The sequence below is a fragment of the Hydra vulgaris genome, chromosome 12 (assembly GCF_038396675.1).
Source record: "Hydra vulgaris chromosome 12, alternate assembly HydraT2T_AEP".
Lineage (NCBI taxonomy): Eukaryota > Metazoa > Cnidaria > Hydrozoa > Anthoathecata > Hydridae > Hydra > Hydra vulgaris.
The window spans coordinates 53,620,009-53,632,866 of NC_088931.1; the positions used below are offsets into that span (position 1 = coordinate 53,620,009).

Here is a 12,858-nt window from a genome sequence, read left to right on the forward strand (position 1 = left end):
AACTTCTTACAATAAACATTTTATTACCCGTAATCACTAACTTTTGGGAAATATAAATACATCTTATGTAATTAAGCATATCTCACGTATTTTAAAATATTTTTACTGATAAGTAGGCTTTGTTTAAAAAAAACTTATTTGTAAAAAAAATATTGATGTAGACACATGAAAGTTCATTTAAAAGTACATTAAGTGGGAAAATCAATTTATTTAAGTCATTTTTATGCTTCCGAAAGTTACGGTTTTTCTCATTGTCACATGAGAAAAAAAGTATCGTTGTAAAAATGTTATTTTTACCATGAATTTATTTGCATAATCGGAATTAATTTAGCGTGAAAACGGAGCTAACATGTTTAAATTTATGTTGGTCAGATTTTATACTTTATAAAATATATATATTTTAAGAAAATAACGAAAGAACTTTTGCAATTTTCTTGTAACATAAGTTAACAAATACTTGATAAAGTTTTGTTTTTTCCAAAATTTAGTCTAAAAGCCTATGTTTTTTAATAATAAATGCAAGAGAATATTTAATGCAACGTTTTTACATTTAAGGTGGTAGACTGCTAAAAAAAAAATTTTAAAATCTGACATTATTCCAATTGATTTTCTCATTTTAAACACGATAAATAGGATTCAAATGAAAAAAATTTTTTTTTTTCCTCTTTCTAATTTTTGGGCAAATTTAAGTGTTTTTAGGCCTAAAAAGTGCAAAGTTCTTGGAAAAGATATCTCAAAAAGTAAAATATATCAAGTCTCAAAATTTTACAGTTGTGTACCTTTTAAGTAGATAAATGTCCTGAGATAAACAAAAAATTTGAATCTTTTTCAATTTCGATGCACCATAAGCTTTTTCTATGCGTCTAAATTTAGGCCAAATTCCTGACCCCAAAACAGCCCAAAAAATTTAATTTTAATTTTTATCCAAAATTTCTTTATCTCAGGACAAAAAGCTCATAAAAATGAACATCTGTACAAAATTTCAAATCAATTGGACAAATACAGCTCCCGCAATCTTATCCAGAATATGAAAAACTTTACAACAGAGAAAAATGCAAATAAAACTTTATATTTTGAAAATACAAATATATTAACACTTGAAAACAGGTTAAACCCCCCCCCCCCCTTTTCATATAATGTTCCTTCTTCATAATTGTGCTTATCATCAAACCCCTTCCTTGTTGCTCTAAGCTTTTTTCTTTGTTTTTTAAACTTTTCAGATGATTTTATGTCCATAAGCTTTTCACGTAGCACATCACTATTTTGAAAACCGTTTTTAGTAAAATGTCCTGGTAAAATTCCTAAACTGTGAAGAACATCTATCATACCAGTTTTACCATCATTAAACTGTATGACAGCAGATGCAACACTAATTTCAAGTGTTGACCTACCCACGTACACATTTTTTGGGCATTTTGTCCAAATTACATTATTGAGCGATTCATTTGCATTCTGTGTTTCTCCATCAAGACATCTTTTTAATAACTTGTTTGCACCAAGATCTTTGTGTGAAAAAATAGGTTTTATAATTTCACAAACAGCTTCTGGAATGTTTATACTGTTTTTATAAGTCAAAGTTTGATTAATCTTGTCCTTTCGATATTTACACCACGAATCGCTAGTACGAGGACAATACTTATGGCGTTCTTCATCGCTGCTGCTTTCAGAACAGTGATGAATTAGTCCTGCTATGGATTTTTTCATGCCATACAAATTCCCTTTGTTTTGTCGTATACTCATTCCATAATAGTTTTGCAATGTATTAATGCCTTTATCTGTCATCCTTCCTTTTCCAGTAAGTCTTTTACCATCTTTTAAAACTTTTCCCTTGTACAATACTTTAAGAGAGCGTAAACGAGACCCAACTCTTTTTTGAACATGACTGACACATTCACTTTTTTCAATTTTATACCCTGGGTAAACATTATTACTTTCTATATTTTGGTAAGACTTACTGTCACCATCACCACAGTATTTTGTATAACGCAGTTTGTTAAAAACAGTTGATCGTTTAAATATTTGCAATGCCCCAATAGCTTCCATTGCACCTGCACTAGCTTTGTGATTAATTGGGCAAATATATGATTCTACCCAGTCATTGTATCCCGGTATATCTTTGTTTCTCTGCCAATATTGGCAACTTTTACAATCCTTTATGAGAGTTTGAGTGTCAACACACTTCCCATTACTAATAGCTGTAACAACACCGCTCAGCGAGGAAAAACCGCGTCGCTGCCACGTTCCATCAACACTTACAGTAACATTTTTTATATCAGGGTCACCAATAGTAGACTCACTTGTACGTTGTGCTTGTGCAGCTGCTCGCTTCATTGAATCTTGGGCAACTTTGATATAAGACGAATGCAATTTATAGACAATGTTATTGTATGTTTTTTTTTGCATTGGTGGTGGACTGTTTATTATGTTACAAAAACTTTCCATTGCAGCATAACCTTTTCCAATTTCTCTGAAAGCTACACACATTCTGATATTAATGTCAAACGATTTCATGCCTTGTGTTTCATTATCACTGTTTTTTTCAATTTTTTTTGAGGTAAAAAACTCATTTTGCCATTGACATTTTTTTGCAGTGCAAGACAAAACAAGTTGATGTGAAAATCCTTTCTTTCTTGATAAATCATTATTCAATTTTATTAAAGATTGGCATTTTGGACAAGAACCAACAAGATTTAAAATTGAACTCAAGACATCAGAATTAAATATAATGTAACATTCAGGATTACTATCTTGACTAATACTTGGAGTATCAGAAGTAGGTAAATTTAACTTTTCAGCAGATGCTGATTTGCTTGAAGAAGTATTTGTTAGAGATGTATTATTTGATGTATTATTTGAACTTGAAGTAGTATATTCAGAAGTCAAGTGAATTTTATTCGCAAGTAATCTATAACATTTACGTTTTTTGCTTTTAGACTTATTTCTTCTTTCTGCAGAACCCATGTTGATAGTATACACTTTTATCGAGTTAATATATAGTAATAAACCAATTCAACAACGTTGTTCTTTTACACCATGTCATTTAAACATAGAAAAACAAAAAACAAAGAAGTAGCTATTGGTTTGAGTGCTTAGATTTTGTAAAATTTAGTTAAAATTGCCTTATTTTGACGTTGCTAGGGGAAGCAAAATCACCCTACTAAGTTTAAACTGTTTTTTTAGGCCTTTTTATGTTTTTTTGTAAAATAATATGTATGTTTTTAAAAACAGCAATAGTTAAAGTTTTTAACTAATCAACTTTTGAAAAACTACTTTTTTCAATGTTTTTTAGCAGTCTACCACCTTAAAGTTCTTAATAACGACGCTTAGTTAAAGCGCGTTTTTATTTTAAATTTGTGTAATGTAAGTTGAAACTACATGCATTTAGTAAAGTTCTGGATGATTTTCGTTAACAAAATAAATTACGTCATTAAGTAATTCTTATTTCGTCGACAAGGTTTAACGGAAACTTTTTATATTAAGGATAATTTAGTAAAAAAATCTTTTTTTTTTTAATGTTAATTAAAATTATTTATATCATTGTTTTTTTTATTTTTTTATGTATTCTTATTTTGGTTGACATGAATGAATAAAAATTATACAAATATTTTTAGTAAGACATTAAAAAAAAAAAAAAAGAAGAATTTGCTATTCTCCTAATATAAAAAAATCAGTTAGAACCTTTTTATTTTTGTTTTAGTAAAACAAATCGTTTCTAAATACAATTAAGGAGGTCATCCACAAAGCACGCCACCCTATATTAATCAATTCTTAACCCTTTCCCTCCTGCCACAAACGATCACATATACCTGAACCCCTCTCCCTAAACTGTGATAGCAGTTTTTACGTCAAAAGTATTTTAAACATTTAAATGTAAATACTTTGCAGCATTTTAAAAATACCACCTAATAGAATACGCATAAACGTAAGAAGTGTAAATAAAAACCTCGACAAACCAAAGATTTTCTTATTTAAATGACTCAAATAAGTATTTGTAAAGTTGTAATACTAAAATAATTTTTTAAAGTTGCTCTTGCGGAAAAACTGTTTTCGATTTGATAACTTTCATAAATGTTACGAAAAATCACTCAGGACGTGTACCACCAGTTTTTTAAAATTTCTTTTGCTAATTATTTTTAATGAATGAGTTCAATACTTTTGCAATTCTTTTGATACGTAACTCTTATTTTAGACATAAAAATCCACGATAAAAATCGCTCGGTAATATAAGTTAAATACATAGTATCAAAAAAACAAGTTAATTTTTCTTAGCCGTCACCTCTGATAAACTTTAATATATATTTTAAATTAGTATAGAATTCTTAACATCTTGTGAAAGTTTCTTATACAAGCCCCTTTACTGATTCGAAGAAATCTGATCTAAAAGTTGAAGCAATTTTTGTTACCTTTTTTCCATGTAACGTAAGTTAAGTGGCATTTTCAGTAATAAGTTCGCCCTCTTTTGGCCAGACTCAAAACTTTTTAGCTTATTTTATTTTTTAGACTAACAGCTTTCATACAAAATAGATAAAAGTTTAATTTACAGTTTAAATAGGTAAATATCTAATAAAGTTGTTGCGCGCGTAACGTAAGTTAAAAATGGAATTGCCCATATATAGAATACTTTTAATCAAAATAGTAAAACACATTATTTACAAAACATTACAAATTAAGGTTAATTTGAGACATTCGTCATTTTGACGTATAACATTTTTCCCACGTGACGCAGCTGTTACCTAATGTTTGCTTTTGTTTTGTTGTTTGCTTTTAAAACAATGCGCTAAACGTCGATCTATAATCATTACGTCCTTGATTAAACGAAATGACTATATTTTTGATTTTCACGGACCAAATTTTTTATTCGGTAAAGTTTTCAACTGCACCTTTTTGCGTTTAAGTTTTTAATTTTCAATTTAATTTAGCAATTTTATTTTCATTTTAATTTGGCATTTTCACTATAATTTGTAATGTGAAAATTGCCAAATTAAAGTGAAAATTGGCTAACTTAAACGCAAAAAGGTGTGGAAATAATTTTTAAAACGCGAACTTTGAATGGTCTGAGGTTAATAACGGTTTGCCACCTTTAGGGAATTTATAGCAAAAATGTAATAAATACACCCCTGAGCTTAGACAACATATCAACCAAAGCTCACTTGTTTATATCGCCCACCTTTAAGACATACTTTTTGACACTAAAATAACAACAATAAACTTGAAAAATTCGTTGATACAATTATTAATAATTCTAAAAATATTTATGAAATACTCTTTATCAAATTTGCAATTAGTTAATATTCAACCACTCCAATGAAATCATTTACAAGTAATCTGAACTTGACATCAGCCTGCGTCGTACACAACTTTTAAACTCAACTAAAAGCGGTACTTTTTAGTAAAAAAGAGTTCCTAGTAGATGCGCTATATTTGTTGCTTGTTTAAAATCTATGCTTAGTTTTGCTTTTTACATTAAAACACATTTATACAACAGGTGAAAGCTCGGTTGTCATTGTCCAAAAAATATAATAAAAAAAGTTCAAAGAGACAAAACACAACGGGAATTACATTTCTTAAAAAAAGAGTTTAAAAAGCATGCCCTTATATGCCTTTTTTTTGCTTAAATGTAGCAACACTATTGCAACACTTATTGCGACACTATTGCGTGTATATAGTAAACTTCATTCATTAAAATAGTCGTTTTATCCAGAAACTAATTTTTTATAAAAAATGCTAACGTGTGATACGGTGTATCATATAAACTGCAGCAATGATAGATCCTAGAATCACGATTCTTTTAAACAATACATCAGAACTGTCATCAACTTTCTTTAAACCAACAAGAGCAGCCAGCTAATGTGATAAAAAAAGCATAACATAATAAAAAATAACAATATAATATAATAATAATAAAAAAAAAAAGATAATTTATTAAAACAGAACATATTAAAAAAAAAATACAAAAGAAAAAAAAATTTATAATAAAAATGCTACAACTAAAAAAATATAAAAAATGAAAATCTTAAAAATATAAGAAAACCAATATAATAAAAATATGAGAAAAAATAAATATAGCAGAAACAAAAATTAATATATAAGTTTAATAATGACTATTTTAAATATTTATAACTTTTTATGAATATAAATTTAAAATATCTAAAATGTTTCTAAGCACTGACAGCTTACTACTTACCCAACCTCCGTTTCTGGCAATCCACTTTGCTATCTTTTCATTCACAATAAAATCAACCACAAAACGAATCAGTTTGCGCAAAAATTTTCCAAACCCACGTGCATTTCGCTTAATAATTGCAAATGCAACTTCATAGCCAAAACACAAGAGAGCTACAATACGCCCCCAATTGATACCATTTTCAAAAAGACGCCTTGCAATGTTAGCAAATGTTTCATAAGCAACATCTTCTGTTTCAATGTTCAGACGACATAACATATCTGAAAACACTTGTCTGTATTTATCATTTATTTCATCACCAAATGAAGCTAAGACTCTACCAAGATTTTCTGTTTCTCCATTACTCTCATCAACATTTCTAAATTCTGTTACTTCACTACGTAGGTTAGTAATGACATTACCAACTTCAAGACTACCATCTGAGGATTCTTTGTCGATTTCACTGGTTAAACGTTTGTAAACAAAGCTGCAAAAAACTTTTTCTGTATCATTAGCTACTTGTTGTTCTTCTTGCTTATGAAGATCATCAGCTGCTTCTGCCATTTTTTACCCATAAGCATTCACTCAGCCATTTTTACTAATTACTAAAATCAAGAAATAAAGCATAAAAATGTTTCTCTTGATCAATAGGCCTTTGAATTACTTTTTATATTTTTATTTAAAAAAAATCACAAAAGCTGTTAAGATTAACAGTAATAGTACGGTTAACATAACTAATAATTTGAATACATTTACATTTTAAAATGCTAATCAAAATTTTATAAAAAATTTTTTTCAAAATTAAAAAACATAAAAAACGAAAGAAGTAAAAACAAGAACCAAGAAAAGTTTATAAATAAAAAGATTTAAATTGAAATGTCTACAGCAAAAAAAGAATAAATACTTTTTTTTATATATATAATAATGATAAAAAGATATATTAGACTTCAAATCAGCAGTTCAAAAAATGATGAGTCTCTACTGAATATTTTACAAATAACCAAGCTAAGTTAAACAAAAAATGATTTCTAAGTGAATTAACTGTTAGGGTTGATGCCATTTTCTCCAAGCTATAACAATTATTCCAGAAACCAGTGAAGCCACAAAAAAACGTTGAAGCCATACTTCAATATTAGTTAGTTCAGATATTGCCATAGCGGCCAAGATATGATTAGTACGAAACTGACAGTTTGGATCATCAAAAAAATCAATCATTTTAATCTAAAAAAAAAAAAACTTAAATTAACTTATCAAAATATTTAAAAATGACTTTTACTTAGTAAAAAGTTTTATTGATTTTTTCAAATTTTTGTAAATAATAAAAAAATTACCTCAAATAAATACAGAATCAAAATAAAATGAGTTTTGTGTTTTTATTTTCATATTAATTTTTAGACTTAAAAGAATTTAAAGCTTGATGTTATTTGGCTGTATTAAAAATGCCTTCAGTCAAAAAAAATGCAAAAACTTTTTATATGTAATTCATTACAGGGGTGTATCCCCATGGTCATCTGGTGGTATGGAACTATTAGTTTTCTCCATGAGGCAAATTAAATTTAAAAAAAAATGCCTGTCAGTAGCCCAGCAGGACGACCAGACAGTTTGTTACTTATAAAAGTGTGTTTATTAAAAAAACATATTTTGATCTATAAAGATTTTATTGGTGCATTATAATTTTACCTAACTTAATAAAAAGAAGCCGACACGCGATTTAATATTTCAAAGTGCGACTGTTCTGTTTTTTACGTTGTTGTTGCATTTTGAAGCATGTTTCTTCTTAGAAAGTCTTAGTATAATAAAAATGTTTAAAAAATTAAAAACATAATGTTTTAAATTTCAACTAAATTAAACTTGATTGAAAATGGAGAAAGAATAATAAAAATTTTTCTATTTATAAAATGTTTCTTTGCAGTTCTGGCTTTCAATTTTTTTGCTTTACTAATGAAGATACGAAACAGATATCAACTACAACAAAAATAAAGATCTTTAATTAATGAAATTAATTTAATTAATATACTTTTAGTTAAACAGTTTTCTATTAGACGTATTTTAGAAGTATGACGTTTAAATTTTTTTTCTTCAGTATACTCACCCGAGAAAAAATACCCCAAAAAACCTATTAGACCGGACTACTGATTATCATAGAAGACGACTCAAATAAGAAATGAAAACTGTTTCAGTCGCCCGAAGGACGACCGGGAAAAAATAGGAGGGTACACTCCTGCATTACATCAAATTTGGAATGACAAATTTTAAGTCTTTTTAGGAGGTTTTTTAATTATTAGGATATTTTAGGATTTATTAGGAGGCGTGGCCACCATGCACTTAGCACACACATGTTGTATTCATAGTCATGTCAAAAGCAGTCAACCATGTCTTTTTATTTATAACTTTTTTTTTTCAAATTATTTAAAAAGGTTCAACAGAAACTGAAATATTGAAAACAACTAGAAATAAAATCTTTCACATAAGTAACTGATTTAAACAACCATCTAAAATTGTCAGTTGTTACTAATGTAGATAAAATTTTAAAATTAGTTTCAGACGATTTTAGAAAGAGATATATTTACAGCAATAAAAAAAGCATTGCAATTAAAAAAAATAAGCAAATTAAAAGTCTCTTGAGGTTTGTAAGAAAAATCAAAAATTACAAATTTGCTTTATTTTGATTTGATATATTTAAGGATAGCTGTAAATGACAAACATTGAAAGCAGAAATATATTTTGAAAAATAATAAGATATAAGTAATATATAAAAACAAATAACAAAAAATCAGATGTTGCAATATACACCAAAAGACTAAGCAAGAAATGATGTAAAAAAACAAACACTCAGCAATAGTCAAAAATAAAACGAACAAAAAAAATAAGATTGAAAAAAAAACAAACAACTAAAACTTAAAATTAAAAATCATTAAAATTTAAACAAAAACTGTATACAATGCTATAAAAGTTTTATCAGCATAGTATACACAATAACAAATGAACAAAAATTCCAAACTTGGTAATTTAAATTTAATAGTTCAGTAAACTAAAGATAGGCAGGTCTGCAGAAGATTCATATAAAAACATACCTGCCAATCTTTTGTTTATTGAACTATTAAATTTAAATTCAAAAGTTTATTTTCTATTTTTTAGTACAAAAAAGATTATATTTTTTAGCAAATATTTTTGCAATATTTTAGTTTCTACTTTTTAGTTTTTACAGAGAGTTACGATACATAGCATTTTTCAAACCCATTTGTAACTAAATTTTATTTTTTAACCCATTTCTAACTAAATTGAGCTTTTTATCCTTATTAAAGAAACTGAGTATTTCCTGATTAAAGGAGTGGAATATTTTTTTTTAAGGATAAAAATTTTTTATATAAAAGTAAAATAACATAAAGTACAAATATTTCATTTGCATTGCCACTCTCATCCTTCACACATACGTAGTCTATTTTTATATTAATATTAAACAAAATTATGTTTTGAGTTATTTTTGCAATTTTATTTAAAAAAATTTTTTTTTAAAAAAAGTATTAAAAAAGATTTAAAAATAAAATTACAAACCCACAAGCAATATAAGCCTTACTTTACTTTTAAAAGATTACTTTTAAAAACAAACCCACAAGTAATATAGTAGCTAATTTCTATATAAAAGGTTAGTTTATTTAAGGTCTTTGATTTCAACGAGGCTGCAAGCAACCCACTAATAAAAGTTGGAAGTTACTGGAGAAGAAAAGATGAAGATTGTAGAGCAAGATAACGATTGACAGACGACTTAAAAGATTACAAATTATATGAATCAGGAAAGCCAGATGATAAGCCAGAAGCTAATTCCAAAGAACTGATGTTTGAGAAAAAAAAACCAGACAAATAAGTTTTTGGAGTTCTTAGGAACAGTCAAAGAAAAAGGATGAGACTTGATTGAATGATGAGTAACATCCAACTATGTTTACAATTCATTTTTGCACCTTGTCTTAAAATGAATCTGAAGTAAGAAAGTGTCGAGCTCAATAAAAAGATGCAACCTTAGCAGATGCTAATTTTGCAACAGATTTGATATATGGTTTCCAAGAAAGATCGGAAGTAAGAGTTATTCCTAGAAGATGAAGAGTAGATGACTCGTTGAGTACATCACCGTTCATAAATATAGGAAGATCTAAATTATTGCAATAATGATTGGCTGAAAAAAATTGTTTTATCTGAATTAAAGTTCACCAGCCACTGTGAGCCCCATGCTGTAGCAGAAGTGAGATCCTTTTCAAGCTCAAATGCCCTCTCCAAGCAATCAGAGAGTGTTGGCTTCTTATCATGACAAGAATAAATGGTAGTATCATCAGCAAACAATGCCACCTTAGATGTGAGAATATCTGGGAGATTGTTAATGTAAATTAAAAAGAGTATAGGGCCAAGGATAGAACCTTGAAGAACCTCTGAAGTTACAGGATATGAAGAAGAGTGCTGTCCATTGAGGACAACTTTGAAAGGAAGGACTCAATAATCTTAAAGATGTTGCCAGATACACCATAAGAAGAAAGCTTATGGAGAAAACCAGCATGCCAAACTTTATCAAAGCTTTTGAAATGTCAAGAGCCTTAACCTCTCCACCTCTATCTAATGCACGATAAAACCTATCGGTTATTACTGTTGGCAAATCAGCTGCAGAACAAGAAAATCGAAATCCATATTGATGGTCAGAAAGTGAGTTATTAGATTCAAGATGAGAGATTAAGTGTTTGTTAATTAAAGATTCAAAAACCTTGCTTATGATAGGAAAAAGACTAATGAGACGGTATTTAAACGAATCAGATCACTCTCCAGAATTTTTGAAGATAGGGATAATAGATGCCGCTTTCCAGCAGGCTGGAATACAAGACTTTGATAAGCACTTGTTGAATAGTTTGAGAGTATAGACGACAGCTCCGGAGAACACTTCTGCAAGACAATAACAAGTATGTTGTCCGGTCTGCAAGCTGTAGAAGAGCCTAAACAGGAAATCACTTTAGATAGAGAAGCTTGAGTGATACGAATGTCAAGCAATGGGTCAACCTGATTGTTGGCAATATCAGGTGGAATGCAACTAGTGGGAATCAAGAGATGATACTGATGAAAAGTGTTTAGCAAACAATTCAGCTTTGTCTTTAGCTGAGGTGACAAAGTCAGAACCATACAAGAGAGGTGGAATTATAGATTTGCTCTTATTATTAATACTATTAAAGATTCTCCAGAAGTCACGAGAGCCTAATTTTTGAGATGAGATATGAGATTTCATGACCTGAGAATAGTGGGCTTTGGTGTTAGACAAAACCTTTTTACAATGGTTTCTAGCAGTAATAAACAGACGTCTGTTTTCTGGAGAATTGTTTTGCTAATAGATATGGAAGTAACAGTTTCGATTGGCAATTGCAGCAGCACAGTGTGAGGAAAACCATGAAGAAAAGTGAGGCTTGACCTGGAATTATCGAGAGTGAACAAAAGATTTTATGCCAGCCTGAATCCACTAAGTTATGTAACAAGCACATTTGTTGACAGGAAGACAAAATATTTCTACCCATGGGCCATCACAAAGAAAACCATGGAAAGAATCCCAGTCAGCTTTAAAGCAGTTGCAAGAGGTACGATAATAGGGGGGATTCAGGTGATGAAGAAGAATGAGATATAAATTTTAGAGAGATCAAACTGTGATCGGAAGCACCTAAGGGTGAATGTGGAGAAACTGAGCACTGACTAGGATCAGAAACAAGACATTAGTCGAGTAGAGAAGGTAAATGATGGAAAGCGAGTTGAAAGTTGACTATTTGAGTTAGTTGAGTATACAAATAATAAATATAATAAACAAATAATATACAATTAATTAACAATATGTAAAGCTAAAAGTAATTTATAATAATTTAAAAAAAAATTAACTTACCCATCCACCATGTTGTGCAATCCACTGCAAAATTTCTTCTTTTACAATAAAGTCCACAATAAAACTGCATATCTTTTTTAAAAATGATGCAAGCCCTATTTTGCCATGCTCGACTATGTAAACAGAAATTTCTACACCAAAACATATCAAGGAAACAATATGACTCCATGCAATGTTGTCATTCTCAAAAAGTTTTTTAGCAACTTCAACAAACTGAGTATAAGCAAAATTATATTCATCTGTTATTTGTAATTGATTAATTAAACTAAGAAAAGCATAATGATATTTTTGAATTGCTATGCCACCTTGTTCCTCAAGAATTTGAACTGCCTTGTGTATAAACCAAGAATCTTTTTCAGTTGAGTAAGAACTTTCACATTTATGTAGATATTCTTTAACAGCTCTTATTTCACAAAGAACAGGTTCAGGAAGTAAAGAAAAATGCAATCGAAAGTCTTCTTCACAAGAGGATTTATTTATAACTTTTTCTAGCATTCGATATATAAAACACCGTACTATGTTTTCAGCTGTTTTAGTTAACTGAACTAAGTCATTATCAGAGCTACCATTGCATTCATGTTCAGCCATATTTCTATCATATATATTTCCAGCTGTATTTGAACTATATAAAATAGTTATTTTTCTATTTTATATATATAATAATACCTAAAACAAGTTTCTAAGTATTTTTCAAAACTTGTTTAAAACTTTTAAATAAGTATTGAAAAATAAAATTTTGTAAGTTCTTATGAGATTTTAAAAGTTCATTTATAATCTCATAAGAACTGACAGAATA

The 12,858-nt window shown here is 28.8% G+C and overlaps 2 protein-coding genes across 2 annotated transcripts; both read right to left on the reverse strand.

Moving 5' to 3' along the window:
- Positions 1–5,724: 5,724 nt before the first annotated feature.
- On the reverse strand, positions 5,725–6,727 carry LOC100208613 (bcl-2 homologous antagonist/killer-like). Its single transcript, NM_001309779.1, is given in 2 exon segments — positions 5,725–5,844; positions 6,185–6,727. Coding segments are annotated over 2 exon segments (663 nt in total).
- Positions 6,728–7,207: 480 nt separating this feature from the next.
- On the reverse strand, positions 7,208–12,650 carry LOC100212122 (bak-like 2). Its single transcript, NM_001287767.1, is given in 2 exon segments — positions 7,208–7,384; positions 12,063–12,650. Coding segments are annotated over 2 exon segments (765 nt in total).
- Positions 12,651–12,858: the final 208 nt, after the last annotated feature.